We start from the raw sequence: 23,251 nt of genomic DNA on the forward strand, positions 1-23,251 counted from the left end.
TAACTTTAATAATTAAAAAGCCCCCAAACTTACCAGCCCAGACTGCCCATTTTTCTCCTGCCTACCATTAGATGTGAGGGGCAAAAGACAGAGCTTAGAGTCAGTAGGACAGCCGGCTTGGGATGCGGAAGGGGGTGCGGTGGAGGAAGGCGGAGGAGGAGGCGCGGCACTGTGGCTGCCGCCGGGCATCGGGACAGACACCGACGAGGGCTCAGGGACTGAAGGGAGAACGAGAGGCAACCAGCAACCACGGGGGCAAGACTGCACCACCCGGACCGTCTGGACCAAAGGTCTAATAGGAGAGGCTGGTAAACAGAGCCAGTAGTACTCTTCAACTGGCATTATGACGCAGGCTCCTCCAGTGCACTGTTGGGGGAGACACAACTTGGTAATAACAGACTTTTGGATCAGAGAATAAACGTATGCTTCAGTTCACAAGCGTCCCTCTCTAGCTGATCTCAGAGCATAAGGCTGACTTGCTAGTTTATGAGACAAACGCCGCTAGATGTTCTGGAAAAATAACCATTTTAAATCTCAGCCTCATTTTATCTGCATGTACTTAACACAGATGGTGCCAGAACACAATCACTGGCTAAGTAAAAACCACCCCCCCCCTCAACATATCTACTGGAACAAAAGGATGAAAATGCACCATCATGCTGAAAAGTTACAGACCCCTCCCACCAATGTTTATAATCTGTTACATACTAAAATTTTGTATCAGACCTGGGTTCTTATGGTTCAAGTTTAAGTCAAATTATATCAACCAGTGCACAGATTTTACAAAGAAAGCTCTGAGTGAGCCTAAAGATTTTTAATTCTGTAAAGTGAAATCAGAAAGACAATTAAAGCATTCAGGAGACCCCGGAACTAAAACTTAAAACTGAAATTGCTGTCATTCAACTCCAGGTAAGCGGTCGCCCACGTGAAATATAAATAAGACAGACAGCAGAAGACAGCTCTCCCACAGTGTAAGCATGGATGGAGTGCGCAGATGGGGTATGGTGAGGGAAGAGGGAAAATGCCCCCTGCATCCTCCCCGTTCCCCAACTACAACTGCTAGCAACAGGAGCTTTATCAGAGTAGCCGATTAAGATCAGGAGGTCTTCAACATTTTTTGTCTCAGGATTCCTTTACAACCTTAAATTATTTAGGACCCCTCTCACTCAAAGAACTTTGATTAGTGTGGGACTTAAGTATATTAGAAACTAAAAAGTAAGGGGAAATTTTTAATACCTTAAATATTAAAATATTTTGTTACTAAATATCTTTAAAACTTTTAACATTATTGTTAAACATAAACGATTAAAATTATTTTTTTAATTAGTGAGAAGAGTGGCATTACTTCATATCTCCATAATTTTCTCTGATGTCTGTTGTGATTAAAAGACAGTTCATGTCTTTTCTGTGTTCAGTCTGTTAAACCACTGCCTGCCATGAAGCCTTTGGAAAACTCCATGGTAGACTTACAAGAGAATTAGAGTGAAAAAGACAACGAACATCTTGGTATTAACATAATTTTGACCTCCAAGGACTTCCTGAAGGGGCTGGGAGCCAGGAGGATGCACTGGCATCTTCATACACTCCCATCAACTCTGCGAAGACAGGCATCTTGTCTTTCATCCCTGTATCACCAGTGCCAACTTTACATGTATGTGATGTTGGAAAATATTCTTAGAATAAAATTATTAGAATAAAATACTTGGGTGTTAGCTTCTACTCTGCTATGTATACCAAGAGGCTGGGCTTCAGTTCAGCTTTCTCACCCAAGAAAATAAAAGTGTGGGGTACAAGAGGTGTAGCATCATGGATTAGAAGTTGGATTTAGTCCAGATCCAAACCTGGCTTTGCCTCTTACATGATAGGGGGCAAGCTCCTGAAATTCTCCTGCCTGGGGTCCTCGTCTGCAGTGATGATACAAATGACACCAGGCGCCGACTGCTTGTTCCCTCTGAAACCTGACTATGTTGCCAGTGTGCTACAGCACCCGCTAAGGGTTGTGCCTCAAACCTCGCTGTGCTTTGGAGGATTATGGGCCAAGCAGGAGATAACATTAAATGATGGTTTAAATGCTACAAACTTTCTAGAAGAGTCTGGGCCCTGGGGCCTATGACAGGAATTGGCAAACTATAGCCTATAGAGCAAATCCAGCAGGTCTGCCTTTTTTTTTTTTTTTTAAACAGCCCCTGAGCTAAGAATGGTTCACAACATTTTTAAATGAGGAGGGAAAAAAATCAAGAGGAATACTTCATGATACATGAAAATTATATGAAATTCAAATTTTGGTGTGCATAAATAAAGTTTGATTGGAAAACAGCCATGCCCATGTGTTTCAATATTGTCTATAGCCACTGTTTCTGCGACAAGAGCACAGCTGATTCGTTTCAACAGAGGCCATATGGCCCGCAAAGCTTAAAATATTTACTATCTGGCTTTTGGCAGAAAAAAAAAATTGCCAGCTCTTGGCCTAGGGAAAATCTGAGTCAATGTTGTTGGGTAGTGATGGCAAAGTACCAAACTAATACTGAGGTGAGTACAAATCAAAGAATTGTCTTCCTGCTCAGGGAAGTAGAGATGCTTGCTACAGTATCTTTCTCCAAGGAGAAAGGGAAGTTGATTCTCCATAACCAATTAATCATGCAGATCTTCAGCTATTTTGTGCCCAAAATATCTAGGTACAGAAATATTTAACATTTACTCTGTATCAAGTATTCTTGCAGATTACTCACAACAAATACATTCCATTTCCAATGCCTCCTCCCAGGGGCCTTCCCTTACCACACCAAGATAGCATCTCAACCACCATCCAAGCAGTTTTTCCTCACAGCACTCATCATCAACAGGATTACTGTCATCTCCCATGCTGTGAGCTCAACAGTGGTCCCCCAGCACTAAAATCCCAATCCCCAGAACGTGTGAATACACTACCTGTAAAAGAGATTCTGGTCATGGGGAGATTTTTTCCAGGATTATCCCAGGGAGCCCAACTTAATCGCAAGAATTCTTGTAAGAGGGAGGCAGAGGGAGACTTCATTACGGTAATAAAGATGAAGACCGAGAGGCTGCACTGGCAGCTTTGAAAATGGAGGAAGAGACTGTGATCAAGGAATGCAGGTGGCCTTGAAAAACTGAAAAAGGCAAGAAAACAGATCCTCCCCTCAGAGCCTCAACAGGGACCAGCTTTGCTGACACCTTAATTTTAGCCCAGAGAAACCAATCTTGGACTTCCAACCTCCACAACTAAAAGATAATAAATTTGTGTTGTTTTAAGCCACTAAATGGCAATTTGTTATAGCAGCAATAGGAAACTAATACACCTACTAAAATATAAATTCCGTGAAAGATGGGCAATTTTCAGTCTACCACTTTTCCCCTGGTGCCTATAGCAGTTCCTGGTATAGCCGTTGAGTGAATTAACAAAGGCCAACTGTAATCACTTGGTAATGGTTTCCCCAGAACAAAGGCAATGGTAGAGAAAGTCATGTCTAGAATTTAAAAAATCTGAGTGAACCATGAGAGAGATGTCACGATGGACTTTTAGATGATCTGTTGAGGCACTAATGTGAGGGCTCATGACGAGCCCCACACTGTGGTAGATGCTTTACATATACCATCCCATTTAATCCTCACAATAGTCTTCCAAGTACGTCATTCCCATTTCAGAAAAGACAAGAAAGCCTTAAAGATTAAGAAATTTGCCCATGAGTCAAGAATTAAACCCAGGTCTAAATGATTACACATCTCTTTTTTCACTGTACTATACCCAGTAATTCAAAGTACTTGTCACATACATTTTCTAATTGTATCCTTACTGTAAATACATACATAATTTTTCCCACTTAGCAAATCAAAAACCTGAAGTTTGCAGGTTCAATAATTAACCTAAAGATTATCTAATTTCCCCAAAATCTCTAACTAGAATATTTGAGAGTCAGGATCTGATCCCAGGACCTTTGATCAGAAAGCGGTTCTGTTATACAACAAAATTCTAGTTTAAAAAATTTCCACAATATTCTCCTAAACTTCATCTGATTTTATTGAACCTGTGAAATCTAAGCCACTATAACTATATTAGTGAGGAACTAGCAGACTTTCGGTTTGGTTTATATGTAATCTCTATAAATGTATTATCTATTGGTCAATTATCCTTTTTTCTTCAAGGTAAATAGTTGCTTTAATTTCCAATAAATGAGGCAATACAGGTGTCATGACAATCAATTAAAAAATGGAAACAAGTGGTCAACTTGATTTATATTTTAACAGCTATAACTTCAGAGAAGACCCAAAATATTACCTTCCTTCCTAACCTCTACATTCTCTAGTAATGCTTTCAGTCATCACTAAGTCTCAAACACTCCTAGTAAAGACTCTTGCCTTTAAAAGAATGATCTGCTGGTGAGTAGACCTGAGGCAAGATCTTTTTGCTATCATTAAGATGTCATTTCCCCAAACAACAAAGCTCTGAAAACCTAAGGAACATGGTTGGTAGAGGTACGCTAAAAGAAAGGATCAGTGAGATCAAATGATGCTTCCACAACTGCTAGATCAAAGGGTGGTAGACACTGGGAAGGGTTAGCACCCCTTCATATGAAAAAGTGGGAAGAATGAGTACTTTAGAAAATAATTGGCCAAGTTTCATGAGAAATTTCTATTTTTGCTAAAACCTCCACTATTACTGAAGAATCTCTCAATCTCCTCTCAAAATCAATGTCATTAAATTAGTCTTTGGATTTTCCTTCCCTGTACTACATTAGACTTAGGAAAGTTTATCATTACTGCCATGCAAATCCGATACTTATCCACTTGCCAAATAATGTTTAATAGCAAGACCCACTACTACCGCCCACTCTCTAAGAATCAAGAGGTTTATAGCATGCTCACTGTACCTTCAAAAACTGTTTTCTTAAAGACCCACATTTTCAGCAGTAGCCTCCAAGTAAGGTTGTAATTTATACTCTTGAAACAATTAAAAGCAGCAACAACAACAAAAAACCTTTATGGCTTTATACAAGTGAAGAACATTTGGATAAATTAATCATGTTTCAGTTTAAACAAGGACAACTTCCAGGCATTTTAAGCCCTATTAAGAAATACAAAATTGAGTTGGGAACAAATATTCAAGGCTGTTACATAATGAAACATCACTGATTCTGAGGAACACTGTGTGTACTAGCAAAAATTACAAAGGGAAACTAGGGGCTGGAGAAGAAATTAACCAAGCAGATAAAAACTGTAACAGGATGCTAAAAGACTTTAGTGTTTTAAATAATTTGACAAAGATATTTTCCACCGCTGAGAATACAAATAGGTGAGGTAAATCAATTTTTGCCCATTATAACATTCAAATGGAACAGTTCCAAAAAATTTTATAGGTCTCTGGTGCCATAACTTCTCACAATTCCATGTATTTGGCCTCCATATTTCCCTACTAGAATAGCTTTCCTATCTTTGGCCAATTCCTACTCACCTTTCAGCACTTTGTTGATGCCTCATCTACTTCAGTAAAGATATTCTACTTTTGTTGAGTCCAATCACAGGAGACTATGGATACCCACTCATTAATGTTACTGAGTCCTCTCTGCAATATAGCATGGCATTTGCATTTTTTTTTTTTTACAGTATTAAGGTCACACATACACTGCCCTACAGGTAGTCTTTATTGACCATTTTCTTCACCCACTCTTCCCCTCATCCTGGTTAAGAGGTCTGTTTGGGATTCCCTTGATTCCCCGTAGCAGAGGAAGCAGTGCAGTATCACAGAGAAAAAATCATAACTGATTTCTGGGGCAAATTATCAAATACCTTTTAATCTATGAAATTCACAACTTTATTAATAAAGTCTTAAAGAGAAAAAAATTTTTTCCGTGAACATGCCAGTGAACTTTTTAGTAACAATCTTGACAACTTTATAAACTACCAAGAAAAATGCACTGCACAGCAAAACAATTTCTGATGTTCTTGAAAATACTTTATCACTTTACAAGAGATACAATATGTGCTTCTGTTTGGATTTTGCTATCTATTTTGATATGCTTTAGAAAAGCCACAAAATGCATCCTATACTGAGAACAAAAATCTTTAGTATGAATTTGTGATCATAGCCTCTGAAATTTCAAAAGTCGCCACAATATTTTTCCAGTCCTGTAAACTCAAAGATATAACTCCTTGTTTTCTGCAATGGGAACTGGGATCATTTCCCTCACCCACTTGGTTAATATTAATTGGCTCTAGTATTGGCAACCTGTCTTGGTCAAGTCTTATCCTTGCAAAACCATCCCTTATAATGAAAGAAACATAAAATATATTCTCCACAGTACGAGAGAAAGAGTTTGGATCAATCACAAACTCAAAATAGGACACGGGAGTATCAGGATACTTTCGAAAGTACGTTTGCAACAGTCCCAAGATCCTTTCTACTTCTTTTTCTGTTGCTTCTTGATTACTGTTCAGATCCAACTTCCTCAGCTTTGTAGGCATATCCCCATTTTCTTCCATTTTGTGAACTTTTTTCCGGTGTTCAAGTCGGGGCTTTCGCGCAGAAGGCTCTGATTTGAATGAACCAAAAATAAAGTGGAATTTCTCAGCTTGCAACATCCAAGATGTTGCTTCCTTTTGCACTGTCTCCCAGAAGGAAAGAGCTACATTATCATCATAATCACTCAACTCACGTCCATCACCTTCCATCCAGTTTAGACCCACAAATATAAACAGAAAGTCACAAAACGCTACTTGATTAAAAAAGCTCATATCAGAGTTTAGCTGCTTTGCTTTTTCTTTACCCAAATCAGAAGCCAAAACAAGAAACTGGGCGTCCAGAGCTGCTTCTCTTGTTCGGCTGACTGCATCAAACAGAACATTGGCTTCCTCAAGAGCCTCGGTCAGGGAGTCGCTCGCCGTGTTCACGATGTCATCACGGTTCTGTTGGACGTTGTAGATGAGCTGCCGGTACTGCTTGCGGATACTCCGGCATTTCTCCTCGTCCGCGAGCTCCAGGAGGCTTGGATCGATGTCGGCCTCCCCACAGCTGAGGTCGTCAGAGCAGGCATCAGCCCCCACCGCCACTTCCACCTTCATCGGTTCCTCCTCCTCCTCCTCCTCTGCCTGCTTTCCAGGGTACGCACTACCGGTGACGGCCACCACCGGCTCCTCTCCCTCCTCTACGTCTCCCCTCAGGGAACCTTTTTCATCAGCCATGTCGCGGACTGCTGGCGCTCAGGTAACGGCCTTCGCAACGTTTCGGACAACGGCGTAAACTGAAAGGGTCAGTTGGAGCCGAGGAGGACGTCTGCCCATGCGCACTAGCGGTGCGGCCCGGCGGCCCCGCCCCCAGCTCGCCCCGCCCCCGGCGGCCCCGCCCCCGGCGGCCCCGCCCCCGCGGAGCCCAAGCCCCAGCGTTCGAGAACAAGTCGCTGATCCGCACAGAACGCGGGCGGCGACGGGCCCAACCCCACACTGGAGTGCCACTGGTTCATGCGAGAGGTGCTATTCTGGCGTTTACTGACAGGGCCATCTAGCTTTCAATGAAACACTTGGACAAACTCATGACAAAATTGTGGGGTGACTAAATTTCCTGTGGCTTTAAAATATTTGTTGTCACATATTGTAGCAGCGTTCTTTCTTTCATATTATTAAAAGTTGGGACATTTTTTAGTTTTTGGGGGGAACCAAATCTGGCTAAATTATAAACTGCTCATAAAGCCAAGGGTCGTGACCTGCAGCATCTCCGTTACAGATAGACGGAATTCTCAGGATTCATTTGCAAAGTGGTTGCCAGGAACTCATTCTTCATTATACAAATGTAAATTGGGTTAATTATCTTCCTGGGCCCTCAAAAGCCTTCAAAGGCCAAATCCTCTCCAACCTATCCCCGTGGGGAGCGGGTTCACCGTGTGTGCCTGTGTCAGAGCCAGCGCATGCACAAAGGTGTACTCCCCCACCGCCCCACCCTCGTCTTCCAGCTTTACACAAGTGGTCTTTGGTTCTCCACCACCCAAGGGAAGAATAAAATGGGTAGGGGTTTTCCAAAGAGCTGTTTATTTGGAAGCCTGCCAAAAGTAAAGGTTTCAGACCGAATGGATAGTAAATCTGAACCCTAAAAGGACAAAAACCTATTAAGATTTTAAACACAGTATTATAGGAACATGAATGCTAAATCAGGTGACTTAATGTACGCTGAAAAATACACTCACTAGTTCACTGGAACATCACATACAGCTGGAAAAAGGGCTCAGCTCATCAGTCACAGGAAGAGAGGGAGAGGAACCACCACACTGCATCTGTCAGCTCCAGTTTCAAGGCACCAGGAAGTACACTGGCCCTACCTTCCTTCCTATACATCTATAGTGGTTCATTTTTCTTTGACATTACCGGAAAGTTTCTTGCAAATGCATGAACAGCAAAGCCCAGTACTTTTAAATTACTCAATAGTTATATTCCTCATTGTCCACCATTATTTTTTTTAAGTAATGGTAATTCAGGAAGAAACACGTATTTTTCAGTAACTATGCATTATGGTTACTTGTGATATATATTACTCTGGCTTATTAGACTTTTAGCTTCCCTAAAGCAAGAACTTGGTTTTAAATCGTCCAAGCAAAACTGTTTTCACATGAATACATTTAAGTATGCACACTGGAACGTATTAGTGTAGATGAAACTCTGTTCCAGCATCTACTGCAACTTATTTGGCAGAAATACCGATTTTACAGATTAGTGGAAGAAACAGATCTTACATATTGAAAATAAAAGTTAACTACTTTTCAGAAAACTAGCCTTATCCCTTCTCTGAAATACAAAAAAAAAAAAAAGCAAGAGAAAAAGTTCAGACCCAGAATCATCAAAGGATATATTTTCCCCCCAAGTCTGGCCAATTACAAATTAATATTTAAATCTGTTTTAAATCTTTGATGAAAACACATACTTCCAAGTTCCAAATCCATAAAACTTTGCTTTTATAGTTAACCTTATTCTTGGGAGCTTCTGATACCCATTTCAAATTCAATAAAGGCAATTTATAAAAGAACTCCATGTAGAATAGATAAACAAGATTATACTGCATAGCACAGGAAAATATATACAAGATCTTATGGTAGCTCAGAGAAAAAAATGTGACAATGAATATATATATATTCATGTATAACTGAAAAATTGTGCTCTACACTGGAATTTGACACAACATTGTAAAATGATTATAAATCAATAAAAGATGTTAAAAAAAAAAAAAGAACCCCAAAAGATAAGCCAAACTTTCCACCCTAAAGTGCCTATTTTCTTCCTGGCTCAGAGGAGGAAAAACAGGCTGACACCAATCTGCTCCATACAGAGCTTTTCACCAAAGAATTTTAAAGTGCTTTAGAAAAATAAATTCTCCCAATCTACTTATAAAGTATTACTAATACCATTTACAGAGATTTCTCAGAAGATAACAGCCTACAGAACTTGCTGGGAGCAACAGCACACATCAAGACAAGAATGGTATTACTAAACTGTGATTTCCAGTGCTGAATTCATTCTATGCTAGATCCTGTCTCTAAGAACCTAGGTAACATATAACTGAGATCACCCTCAGAAAGTCACACTTGCATTGTATTGTCTTTTAAAATCTACCTTTAGAGCACAAGGTTTAGGTGTTGCTACAAAGTAAAAATCTGTGCTTTTCCCTCATCATGTAAAGAATGGGATTTCTACACTTGTGAATCCTTAGGTTACTGAACAGTGATTTTCTAACCCTACGTCCAGTTATTAGTAATAATTATATAAATGCAACTTAAAAAGCATGCACAGCAATACATAATTTCAGTTCTTCTACAACTTTCTTTCTCTATGATTGTAACAGAAAGCAAAAGTGCAAAGTATTTTAAAGAAATCACTAAAGTCTACCCTTTTCATGCAGTAAGACTAGCTCAGGACCCCATGACACAGCTTGGCCTCCAAGATAATTTAGCGCCTCCCCTCCCCTCTTTTCCTCATTCAGGAGTTGCTGCCAAGGCTCCGTATGGCCCTCCATTTCCTTTCTTCCTTTCTTTAGTTTTCTCTGAAATTATTTTTCAGTTCCTTTGCTAGGAGTTCAGAGATTCATTCATTCAAAGAATTCTTAAGCTCTTTCCCACAAACCACACCCCGCGTTCAACATAAACATGATGGGATAGGTGGATGTTACAGGTCTCTCTACAATCAAATGAAAAAAGAAGTTACACAGGATCCTCTATCTTTTCTAGTAGGGTTATTATTGCCCGATTAATCTACAACAAATAGATACGTAAGAGACTTTCAGCCAAAGCCAGGAACAAGTCAGGTTCAAGTCCCACACTCTGACAGATAAACGTATCCTGCTATTAGCCGCCTCCCTACAGTTTTCCGTTCCAGCAGTTATTCTCCCCTCATCCTGCCAGGGTATCTGTTGAACACTCAGCTGTGAAGAGACATGGTGAAAGCCTAGTCTGATCTGCCAGAGTATCAGGATGTTAGGTTTGTGTTCTCTTTCATCTTAATTTCCTTTAAGGTTTTTATGTTTGTATGTGCATTTTTGCTTTGTTTGGTTTTTCAGTATTAAAGGCAAATTTTGCTATGATCAAGGCAGGTATCTGTGTGTTTTTAAAATGAGTTTCTGGAAAGACCATGGACAGTGGAAGGAGGCGAACCTGAGTTCCAATCTTGACCTATTAACTATTAGTGTTTCCTTGTTTGTAAGGTGGGAATAACTACTTACATTATAAAGTTACTGTACATATTGAATGAGAATTATGTGATGGTTCTGACAATATTTTCAACTATTGAGTAGGTACTTAATACATCATCAGTATCCCAAAGATAGCAAATTTTTAATAAAACATTAGACTCTAAACAGAAAAAAAGGTATACAAACTAGTAGCTTCACTCCTGGATGTTGTTTTGGGAACAGAAAAATATTTTCAAGGCTAAATCCATAAGGAGTACAGAACGTATTTCATTATACTACCAGTGAAAATAAATTTGCCATGTAATTTTAAAGCTTATTAAGATTTCAACTAATGGAAGTATGTATAGTATTTTGAAGGGTAAACCACTGTACTAGGTATTCTGCAGCAGGTCACGAAGAGTCTGAGATTATATGCAAAATTCTTTATGTATGTTTTCCTCATGAATGGCTCCTTAAATTTCCACAGATTCTTTGAAAAACTTGGTATCCAAAAGAGGCTTTGAATAACTGCTCTATTCAAATAAGCAGGCTTTGTTGTTTGTTGAAGTAAAAGACAAAATGACTGTCAAGTCCCACAAACTAATTTAGACCCACGCACTGAAATACCTTAGAGTATATAAAAACTCTGCCCTTGCTCTGTGGTCAAGTCATACACTTAACTGACACTTCAGAAAACCGAGTGCTGGCTGACCTGCCAAGTCTCAAGAAGGAACATAAACAAAGGTGTGAGATGAAGAGAACAGAACCTTTCAGGTTATAGGAGCCATTATCAACTCTCCTGTGACACCTCAGAAATTGACACTGACCAGGAGCTTCATTTTTTGATGGACTGGGGATAAAAAGCACTGGGTATGGGGCTTCTAAAGGAGACAGCCTTGAAAAAACTCAGCTCTGGAGGCCTGGGTTAAAATTAAAACTAGTGCTTTATTATACTTTTCACTTGCTTCCTTCACAGTTTTCGAATTTCCTCATTTGTATGAGTCTATTGGATCTCCTATCTGTCGTACAGAGTGGTTGTGACTCTGTAAAAATCACAGACAGACATCTGCTGACAAATGTTTTTTAAAATATATACATCGCCCTACAGACTTATGTTAGAGATGACAGGCAGGGCCCAGCGCAATGTCGAAAACACAGGTGGCTCAATAAGCAATAGCTAAATAGATGTAATATGACCTTTTTCTCAGCTGACCACGACACAGACACACAAACTGCTGCAGGGCGGGGAGTGCTGCTCCGAACTGCTTTATATACTGCCCAGGCTCTCTCCTGAGCAATGTAGGGCTTAATCCCTGACAGAGACAGTCCACCTTCACAAAATCAGACACCTTGCAGCTAAACCCCTCACTGAAGTGAGTCTCCTTGGGCCCTACCATTATCCATTCACTCAACAAATACTTACTGAGTGCATACAGGATGTTCAGAAAACACATGGAAGATACAAAAACAAATCATTTTTGTGCTAAAGGAATGTACATTTTGGTAGGCACAAAGGAATGCAGTTCCATTCAGCAAGCATCTTACGCATGCATGCCAATTTGCCAGAGCTATGCTAGGAATACCAAGATTTGCATGGGCTCAGCCTTGAATCATGGGCACACAATCACCCTGGGAGATCAGGCACGTATCCTCATAGTGATAACACAAAGCCAAGTGCCAGAAGTGTGAGTACATCAGAGTGAACTATATAAACAGGCCTGGGCTCCATTCCTGTTCCTGCCACCTTACTAGCTGTGTCATCTGGGCATATTTCTTAAATTCTAAGGGCCTCCATTTGCTCCTCTGTAAAACTGGATGATACCACTTCCTTCTGGGACTACTGTGAGGATTCAACCAACTAGGTACTACAGCATTTGGAGGCTAGCACACAGTAGACATTCAATTAATAGCTACTATCATTAAGAGGCATGTTCATTTAAGTATCTGCTGAGCTCTAAACAGAACTGGGATCACAGGCACAAAGAAAAGTCTAACTCCACGTTTGATATGTAAACGAAAACCTTACCGTCGGTAAGGTCCCCCTTTTTCCAGAGATAAGGATTTGTGGGAGTGCTGTGGGAGCACAGAGGAGGGAAAGAATGGGCTAATCTGGCCTTGTATTCTGAAATTGGTAGGCAGTTGGAAAAGTGGGTCTGAGCAGGAAAGAGAAGTCAGGAATTGAAATAAAGAACAGAACAAAGGAAGGCCATTTTGGGGACTACAGCTGCAACAGCATTCCCACAAGCTTCCAGAAGGTAAGGAGGAGAGCAGGAGATAACCAGAAAAGCAGGTTGGGGCCAGACCCTGGAAGACACAGAACACCAACCCAAGGAAGGTGCACTTTAACCTGGGAGCAGATTTGGGGGCAGTGAGGAAGCGATCAGGAAGATGACTGTGCACCAGATGGACTTGAAGGGGAGAAATGTGATGCAGGTGGCCAGTTACAGACCACTGAAATGGTTTAGGCAAGAGGAAATAAGGACCTGAAGTAGCCTAGGCGAAAGGTAACAGAGGCGGTAGGCACCTCTGTGGGAGACAGTCAGGGCCGGGTAAATGGACAGACAGAAGATGAGAGGAAATTCGAAGCCAGGACCAGAACAGTGACACTATTGTAAAAGAACAGACACCCAGCAAAGAAGAGCTTGGTGTTGTCACTTGGTTTAAGTAGGAGGAAGAAGCACTTCGTCTCAACACAGATTCACAACTAGGAAAAATTTTACTACAGAATCAGCACCACGCAAACTTATTTGCATTCCTAACAATCTATGCCTCTTTTAAACCTTATCAGTCCTTATCCCTTGCCTTCTTACACAAACCAGAATCCAGTCACTTCCCTCATCCCCAAAGCAGTCCTTCAGTTCTCCTTAGGCCTCAACCTTAACAACTAGGCCAAAAAGCACACACACTACTAATCTCCGCAGAAGGGATTACCTCAGAGGAAAGAACCAAAAGAAATCAAGTTTTCTGCCAGTTTTGGTAGAGTATTAAGAAGGAAAGGGAATGGCTGGAGAGTTATTAAATTACTACTCATTTTCTCCTATCTATTCACTTAAGAATCTGGTTTCTGTTAAGTTTAAAAGTTAGACTTGAAAGGAGCCCTGCCTTTGTTTCAGTGTCTAACCCCCACATACACACCCCTCTATCTGCCCCCAGTGTGGAGCCCCCAGCCTGACTAAAACTTGGTTACCCCTAAGCTCCTCCCACACTGTCTCCATAATTCACTTGGATGTGAATCATGCACTCCTTTGTGTCCATCATCCCTATTATTACCTGCAAGAAATTAAGCCCCATGTTGCAAGTTTTAGTCTTATCTCCCAAGTCTATTACCTCAAACTACTGAAGTCTTAACCATGCCTGGCACTTAATATTCCAAGAAGCACTTTTTTACTCACTTTGCTTTTCCTCTCAATACCACCAATTCATTTCATTTCATACCGGTTTCAAAATGCTGGAATCCTGGAGACACTGATTTACATATAAAAGAGGATTCCTCTAAGAAAATTTGCAAACTTACTCTTATTAAAATTTTTATGGAAGTGTATGTCTTTGTGCAGTAAGAACTCTACTTATAGTTCTTAAGAATTTATTTACACACTAGTTCCAATTTCACACATGGACATACAAGCCCTGGCCAAAGATAGCATAACTTCCCATTTCCTATTCAGATACAAAGTGTTACTCACCTGTTGAGTTACTATTTGCTCTCTTCTAACTAATATCTTTTAGGCACTAAAGAGTAGTCTTCTGTTTGGTTTTCCTCGATTATAATTATTTAGCAACTGATCGTGGCCAAACTACCTTATACATTAGAGTCTCAGATGTGATATTTATCCTAAGAATTACCTGAGGGGGCTTGTTGAAAAGGCAGATCGTAGCCCCTTCCAGAGGCTTCAATGAACAAGATCTCAGGAAAAGCCCAGGCATGCATGTTTAACAAGCACCCCAGGGGATTCTGTGCAGGTGGTGCACAGACTACAGTTCTTTGAAACATACTTCTTTAAAGCCTTTGTCCTGTAGGTAGTCATCTAAATTTCTCAGTTCCTTCCAATAGGATCACCTTTGTCTTCTACAGCACACTGTGAAAGCAAGGTAGGTTTTGAGGCTGCTGTTGTTTATTAAGGAAGACAACGGTAGAAAAAACATTAAGAGGAGAAAGGAAAAGCAGACATTTTAATGAGCTCCCTCTCCATTATTTATGTTGCAGCTGAAGTAGGAAATCTTAACCTTTTTTAAGGTACGGACTTCAGGATTATAACACTAATCCTATAATCACTCACTTCTCCACTAAATAAATGCCTTTCTCAACTCAAACCCAATGTTCCCTAAAGAATTTCAGAACCTACCATTTAGTCCCAAATGTGTGCAACAATTGGCTGGGAATTCACAAATATTTCAAAGCAGTACTCCTTATCTTCTTGTCTTCTTTCATTTCTTAGTATTCATTAAAAACCAAAGATAAATGATAGACAGGAGAGTGGTAAACTTACTTAGAAGAGATGTGCTAAATAGTTTAATTTTAATTATAACTTGATGACATGCTTTTCATTCATTCACATCACTAGATGTCTGAAATTAACTATGATCATATAGCATTGAAAACATCAGATCTTATCAATAAATAAAGTGGGTGCAAAGCTTATAAAAAGTGATCTTTTTTACTCCCACTGGTGTTAAAACCAGGACCATCTATAGAATTTATATAAAGATCAAATGCCTATACAACTTTCTAAGTGCAAATTTATGACACAGGTGGAGAAAAGAGATCAGACAGGATGGACTATTGGTAGAACTGTCTCTACTTGCAAACTAAAGGTCTGAATAACACAATATACTTTATATCAAGCTAAAAATCTTTTTATCTCCTTTAATTATTTTCCATCAATTTACTGTTTTTGTCTTTGAAGTCTATCTCCATTCCCCATACCCTTTCTTCAAAACGGTAAATAAGATTCTTTTAGAAGATAGAAATAGTAAATGAAGGTGCAAAGTGTTATATCCTTCCTAAAGATGCACACATCTAAATACATTTTTACATTTAACCGAGACCTCAAGCTCACTTCTAAGAAGGCAATGTTCAAGTATGAGTGACATTTCTTAAAAATTACACAGACACAAAAGGACGAGGACAAAAAAATCATCAGCAGAACTTAAAGGAGATGTATCAAGGTATTACGAGGCTCTAACCTGGTAACCACACCTGATGTAGAACATTATCTATGTCGTACCCAGCCTACCGTCGCCTGGCCCATAAGCTAGACCATGACCCACCCACCCTTCGTGGGTGGTCCTAAGGGATGATTGCAACCCCACCCCCGCCACCAGCCAGAGGAAAGATTTCTTTCTCGCCTTTCCTTCTACCCAGCTGTTAACTCTGGGCTAGAAAAAAGACACCTAAAGGGAAATGAACTCATTCTAGGAGCTTACTGGGTTGCTCTCCCCTGAGCCTAGGGTTTCTAGGTTTCCCTCCCTGAGAACTAAAGGGGAAGACGCTAGAGTTGGATAAAGATAAGCACTTCCTGAGCCACTTTTCTCAGTACTTCCCTAAAAAACTCACTTTAAGCAGTTTACACTGATGCTAAAAATTTTTGTTACTTAGATTTATCGGGAGGAAAAGAGGAAGGGAACTAGAAAGAAAAGGACAATTTTAAAACCTATTTTAAAAGGTGACAATAGGTACATATGCCCTTGCAAGGTTCCCAGTTCTGAAATGTCTCACCAACGTGGATAACCACGTGAGCTGGCCCTCGCGTTTCTGCGTCGTTTTCTAAGGCTGTGCTCCGTTTGGAGGTTCGCTCACAACTGCCCGGGATTTGATAGCAGGGCCCAAGACCACCACCGGCTCGAGGAGCCCCTTCCCAGTTCCGGCGGGTGAAAGAAACGTTAAGGCCCCCCTACCCACCTTCAGGGTCGGACCATGGCCGCCTAGCTTTCTCCTTCCCACGAACACAACGGGTACGTCGGTTTCGGAGGTCAGTTCGGAGAGCGCTCGCTCGAGGCCCCGCCCGTCCTCTGTGGCACAAAAGCAGAGGGGGACGGTCAGTCTTTCCGCCCGCGGCCGCGGCGGGAAGTGCGCGGCGGGGCGGGGCGGGGCTTCCGCGTCCCCAACTGCACTCCCCCGGGGACCGGACCGCGCCGCCGCCGCCGCCGCCGCCGCCGCCCGCCCAGAGCAGCCCTACCAGCCCCATCCCCGACCTCGACCGAGGCCCGCCACCGGCTCGGGTCCCACCCGGCGCACCTGCACGCTGGCTGGTAACCGGGCCTAGGGCCGGCTACAAACGCCAGGGTTCCGGCCCGACTCGAAGACGAGCTAGTCTCGCTGAAATAGACGTCCTACTTTTCCAGTAGACCCAGAATTCAGAAAAGCTTTAAAAGGAAGCTTAAGGCACAATTATCTCAGCTCTTACAAAACACCTCAACTTAATCTGCCTTTGAACTCTGCATCTGTACAGAATGCCAAAAACCAACTTCCAGTGCTTCTTTGAAATTTGAAACCATGAGGCAAAATTAAGAACACTCTGCCTACTTAGGGTGTTTTTATTTAAGAACCTTAAGATAATACATCAACACCTTACATGACAAGCCGGGTGCAGCTGGTCCAGTTTTACAAATGGGTGAACTCAGGTACAGAATGAGTCAGTGAGAAGTAAAAATAGACTCCAGTTACACTGGTATCAGGCTCATTCATGAGACAAAATCCATACAAGCTCTCAAAAGTGTAGTTGTTTGATAATAATAATACAGCAGCGAACGCTTCTAAAGTGCTTTGCATATATTAACGCTTTATTTTCACAAACTACCCTTTTGAAGTAGGTCCTATCAGGTCCATTTCACAGATAGGAAAACCGGGGCACAAAAAAGTGATCTTGCTCAAACTCAAGCAGCTAGTTATTGTCAATAGCAGAGCCAGGATTCCACCCAGGTAGTGTGGGATAGCCTTTAACCCCTTCCCTGTTCCGCCTGATACAGTGAGATAAGCACCGGTTCCTCTTAGCTGTCTTGTTTAACAGCCTGGGGAAAGTCTTACGAGTCTGAGCCTTTGGTTTCCCTACTTGAACACATGGAGACCTCTCATGATTTCTGAGGATTCAATGGTGTGCAAATTCCTTGAAAGGCATCCTTAAATCGTTATAGTCTCATTGATGATGAGTCTCTTAATCTCTTCATCACATTGATACCTACATCTCAAGACTCGGGCACTGGGAAATGATACAAAACCCCATTTTCTCCGATATTCTGCAAATCGTCTCTATACAGAAGAGCTAGAGGAAGGAAACCACCAGCCGTCAGGGGGCCGGTCTCACTTACCACAGCTCAGCTTTCACTGACCCGAGCAAAACAATAAACGCCGCCGGGAAGCTCACCCGCCGTAGAAGAGCCTCACCCCTGCTCAGACACGCCTTCAAACCTCTCCCGGTCCCCAGCGTTCACCCGGCACCCGACCGGCGGATGCTCTCGGCCCCAGCGTGCTCACAGCCTAAACGCTCGGGGCTCCCTCCGTTTTCAATGAACCGAAGCTTACACGAACGCGAGCTCCCGGGAATCCAGAGCTGCTTCAGCGGTCCCATCACCTTCAGCTCCGATGCAATGCGGGACTGGAGCAGACTGAGGGGAAAGGGCTGCGGGTTCCCAGTTGGCTACGAGAAGCCACGCCCTCCTCTGAATGGGCGGGCGAACCGCCAGAGTCAGAATGACAAAGCAAAAATCCACTCCTCGTGCAGCCCTGGCAACTACGCTGATGGGCTTAGCAAAGTGGGATCTCCTAATTGGGTGACAGCACATCCTCTTCCTGCTCACAGCGCCCCCAACCCCAGAAAGGGGCAAAAACCATTTAAGGAATGTTTGGAACCAGAACCAAGAGTGTGTCTTAACTGAATAAAACTGGACTATTAAAAAAGGGAAAGAAAGAAAGAAAAAAAAAAGACTATGCCCTCAGGCAGTGACTCCAGAACTTTGCTACGGATTGTAATCACGCGAGGATCTTTAAAAATACTGACGCCTGGCTCCCACCCCCAGACATTCTGATGTAATTGGTATTGGGTGCGACCTGGGCATCTGAGTTTTTTAAAACTCCCTGGATGATTCCAGTGAACGGCAGTGTAGGACCCACTGCCCTAAGGGAATGGATTAGTCAGTCTGGCGATTCCCTAAAGGAAGTGATCAAGCTTTGAAAATTATCATCTAGTCCATCCTGACTAATTCTCACCAACACATAACTTCGATTCATAGTACTTCCTCCTTATCCCACTCAAATTTTGGTTTGTCATACTTGTTTTAAGGAAAACAGAGAGTATGTTTAACTCCAGCCATGCCAAGATAGCTGCAGCTAGCTGCCCAAGCCAGCCACATGCTCTCATACTTTCCTGCTCTTATTCATCATCTTACTCAGCATCTTGCACTAGTAGGTGGCAAGGACTATTTGCTGAATAAATAAATAAATGAATGTCTTTCACACTTCTTTGTCTGGATACTGCCAGACTGAAGCATGCTCAGGCGAAAGGGTTCCTGGTTTCTCAAGGCAGCGAGAAGCCATGATTTGCTCCTTTGAGTCCCTTCCCAGTGCAAGTCACAGGCCTGGTGCAGTGTGAAAACACACACACACACACACACACACACCCCTCCCATCCCTGCAGACTGTGGGGGAGGGAAAAAAACCTTTTCTCTACCCTCCTAGGTTCTTCTAGCTGGTCTAAGAATTAAATAGGCATGAAACATCAATAGGAGAAAATCAAATCTAATTACACACATGGGGAGCAACATGAGAATGTGAGGTTTAGGCAGTTGAAGCTTATATACCTTCCAAGAGAAAGAGAAGTTAAGGGTTTGGGACTTCAAAGGGAAGGAAGTGATTTACAGGAAGATGAAAGTGAGCAAATGTTTGATAAACAAATGTTTGCTGGGCCATACAGAGACAATGGGATCCAAAGAGGACTTTGATCAAACAGGCCTTGCTGAGTTCCCCGGTCTACCACACCTATTTCATGTTATACTTTAATTTTCTATGGTGATAGCTGTTCTTCCTGGAAGAGGCCCTTTAGGTTAATGGGAGAAGGTAAAAAGTTCTTACTGAGCTTTTGTTTCTTAAAAGTAATCAGCCCCAAATAAGCCTCAAGCCAAAGAGACACATTTGGGGATGACAAGTTTTGTTCCCCTACAACACGCTAAACTAACAGTCTCCCTGTTTAGTGGTTATGTGAGTGTATGCTTCACCTTATTCCGGGGTCCTTAGAACAGAGTATGGATCTAGCATACAGGTGTTTAGAAAACAAGAGGACTTAAGGACGGAAGAATGAAAAATGTGAGGGAAAGAAAGCTGGGATTAAGGGAGAAAACTTAGCATTTACTCCTGGCAGCTGTGCCAAGCTCTGTATTAACCATTTTACATGTCTTATTTCATTTAACCTATACAATAACAATCCATGAACCAGGCTCATAAGTCCACAGTCTTAAAAACATATAAAAACATTTCAAAAGCATGTTTTAGGATACAGAGGGACTTTAAAATTATTTAACTTAAAATAATGTACTAAAAACAAATGATAAGGATTGACTCCTAACAGCCTTGTATGACAGGCAGGTCAGTGATACCACAATTGATATTTTCTAATGGCATTCCAGAAAAGGTTAGGTAAGGCATTTTAACTTCACATTATTCTTTCTTTTCTCTTCTTTTCTTTTTTTTTAAGGTGTGGCCCCTTTACTTCATTTTCTTTTGTTTTTTGGAGGGGGTAGGTAATTAGGTTTATTTATTTATAATAGAGGTACTGGGGATTGAACCCAGGACCTTGGCATGCTAGGCATGCACTCTACCACTGAGCTATACCCTTCCCTCCTTGACTTCATACTATCCTTAAGTGACCAGATTATAGCACAAATCCCTAGAGTAGTTTCATGTAGTGTTTTTTTTAAGTCTAAAAACAAATCACTATTAAAAAAAAAAACTTCGCTTTCCTTTCAAACCAGTTTTGCTACAGATCAGGGTCCAGATGCCTTACCCTTGTCAGGAAATACAGAGAACTGTTTAATTCTACATAGCTGCTCGTTAATGGAAGAAGAGCCTCATCTCCCACCATTTCTCATCATGCAGCATTTGTTCTAGTCATACATCTTACATCTTTTGACTGGGTTCATGCTATACCCCCTGCCTAGAATTATCTTCCCTCCCTAAAGGCCTACTCCTTCAAAGCTCATCTAAAATGTCACCTCCTCAGGAGGACTGTCCTGATTCCTACCCAGTGTTTATCATTCTTTTCCTCTTCTGTGTCTCCAAACACCTAAAAATAATCACAAATCATCTAAATCCAAGAGAGTTTTGGGAAGGCAAACCCTTGCTTGATTTATCTTGTCCACTGAGAACCTGTTATATATAGTAAGTTTGCAGAAAATGTTGAGAAAGACTCTCTATGTTCCTGAGCTGTCATTTAAGCACATTATTAACAGGTCTATGCAGGCGTTTTTGATCTAGGGTCCTAATGCATAAAACTACTGTTTCTCAATAAGCCTTTCTCAGACACACATACACCATACTAAGCTGGAACCACCTTTCTGACACCCAGATCTTCTCTGCTCAAACCTCCAGCAGCTCTCTAGGAACCTCAAAATGAAGTCCAAACTCCCCTATTATACTGACTTGGCAAGGGCCGTCTTTGTGGGTTTGTTTTCTCTGTTTTTTGTTTTTTTTTTTTTTGAGAGGTGAGGTAGTTAGGTTTGCTTTATTTACTTAATGGAGGTACCGGGGATTGAACCTAGGACCTCATGCATGCTAAATATGCACTCTACCAAGTGAGCTATGCCCTCCAGCCTCAGCAAGGAACATCTTTGATAAGCCTAGATGTCTACATATTCTGTACCCTACAGCCAGAATACACCGCTGGAGAAAATATAGAAATTAAAAGTGATTTCACTTTAAAGTCAAGATCACAAACCTCAATGTGTCCCCAAAGCTGCCCAGCAGTCCTTTGCATCTCTGGTATATTTGTTTTCCCAATTTCCAGAGTGACTATTTTATACTTATTCCTCTTTTTCCAAACCTCTAACACAGTGTGAACAAACAAAAACAAAGAGCATTGCTCATGTTGGGGCCCAGGTTAGGCTGTCCTAAAATGTGCCTTGATGGCAAATTGATTACTTTGAATTAAAGTTACTTAAAAAACAGTCAATGCAAGAGGGACACTCTGACCCTCCTGTCTCCCTGAAAGCAGGGAAGAAGTCACTCATGTGAAAGGTGCACTTCCTGCATCTGGAGGTAGCACAGCCTCATTGCAAAAGATAGGCAACTCAGGGCCAGTAAGTTTACATAGACAAACCTTGTTGCTTCTTTAATTTACTACCCCATATCCTCTGTTTATATGCTTCAATAACTGGGCACCCAAAACCTAAGTTCCTCTGTCCTGTCAATTCTTCACACATGTATTGTTTCTTTGTCTAAAAAGTCTAGAAGCTGCCCGCTTTGGTCCCATTTCTATGGGATCTCAACGTGCATGAATTAAAATGGAGAACAGGAGAATAATTTTCTTCCTCCTGTTAATCTGTCTTGTGTCAATTTTAGTATTAGTCTAGCCACAAAATCTCAGAATATATTGGAAGGGAAACTTCCCCCTCCACAACACACACCACCCAGTTCTGCAGGATTAAGTCTTAACCCAATGCAGTTGCTCACTGACCTGAGAGGAATTCAGGATAAAATCAGGACTAGGCCCTTTGTGTTTTGGGTAAACAGGCCCTTAGATGCATATCTCAGGAAGAATGAAAATGAAAAAAAAAAAACCCAGATCCTTGTGTCTTCCCATATTTAGATAAGCACTGAATAATTAACTTGAGGTATCTGTTCTTTGTGATTAGCAGTAAACTTTTACCAAGATGTATGCTTGAGTGTGCGTATTTCCTAGCCAAAAAAAGAAAAAAAATCATATATATCATAATTAAACTGGCCTTTCCCCTACCTCTTCAGAGCAGCTCCTCAGAGCTGAGTAGCTGTCTCCAGTCTACAGTCTCCAGTAAGACCCTGAATAAAACTTAAACTCACAATGCTTAGAAGTGGAATTTTATTTTATTTTTAATTGAGGTACTGGCGATTGAACCCAGGACCTTCTGCATGCTAAGCATGTGCTCTACCACTGAGCTATACTCACTCTGCCTAAATGCCCAACTCTTAAGTTGTGTGTTTTTCTTTAAGTCAACACTTTCCTACACCTTGTCATTGGCTCATGACCTGCTTTCTACTTTAATGGAATCAACTGGACAGAACTCCCTCCTATTTCCATCTCAACCACCCAACTGCCATATTCTCTGCCTTCACTCTTGTTTTAATGAAGGCCAACTCCTCCACTTGTGTGCAGATTTTCATCTTTTTTTGCCTTCTCAGTCTTCAATAACTTCACTCTTCAAATCAGCCTTCCTCTCTGGCAACATCAGTTTTCTTGTTCTCTACTTGATCATTCCCATAATAATACATAATATAGTTTTCCCATTTAAAAAAGCCTTCCATGATCCCATGTGCCCAAGCCTGGTAGTTACCACTTCATTTCATTGCTCTTCTTCACAGGGGGAATAAAAATACTTTTTGTCTCCTGAAGAATAAATAAAGTTGCGTAGGGA

At 41.4% G+C, this 23,251-nt stretch overlaps 2 protein-coding genes across 13 annotated transcripts in view; both read right to left on the reverse strand.

Moving 5' to 3' along the window:
* The window catches only part of TXNRD1 (thioredoxin reductase 1), a 103,129-nt gene that overhangs the window by 42,082 nt on the left and 37,796 nt on the right, over positions 1-23,251 (reverse strand). For 5 of the 12 annotated variants that reach the window (XM_072973088.1, XM_072973087.1, XM_072973093.1 and 2 more), the window contains 2 exons: positions 16,557-16,666; positions 34-366 (listed from right to left, as the gene is read on the reverse strand). The exons of 1 other annotated variant lie outside the window; for it this stretch is intronic. In XM_072973088.1, coding sequence (XP_072829189.1) covers positions 34-366; positions 16,557-16,666 — 443 coding nt within the window. Of the gene's footprint in view, positions 1-33; positions 367-14,500; positions 14,612-16,556; positions 16,667-18,176; positions 18,313-23,251 lie in introns of those variants that run through there. 6 more of the 12 variants (XM_031683177.2, XM_072973091.1, XM_072973089.1 and 3 more) reach the window with 5 other exon arrangements.
* Positions 4,967-7,299, reverse strand: EID3 (EP300 interacting inhibitor of differentiation 3). Its single transcript, XM_006205881.4, has one exon. The coding sequence runs from the start codon at positions 7,192-7,194 to the stop codon at positions 6,079-6,081; it is 1,116 nt and encodes a 371-aa protein (XP_006205943.2). The 5' UTR covers positions 7,195-7,299; the 3' UTR covers positions 4,967-6,078.

Source organism: Vicugna pacos, chromosome 12 (assembly GCF_048564905.1).
Source record: "Vicugna pacos chromosome 12, VicPac4, whole genome shotgun sequence".
In the NCBI taxonomy this organism is placed as follows: Eukaryota; Metazoa; Chordata; class Mammalia; order Artiodactyla; family Camelidae; genus Vicugna; species Vicugna pacos.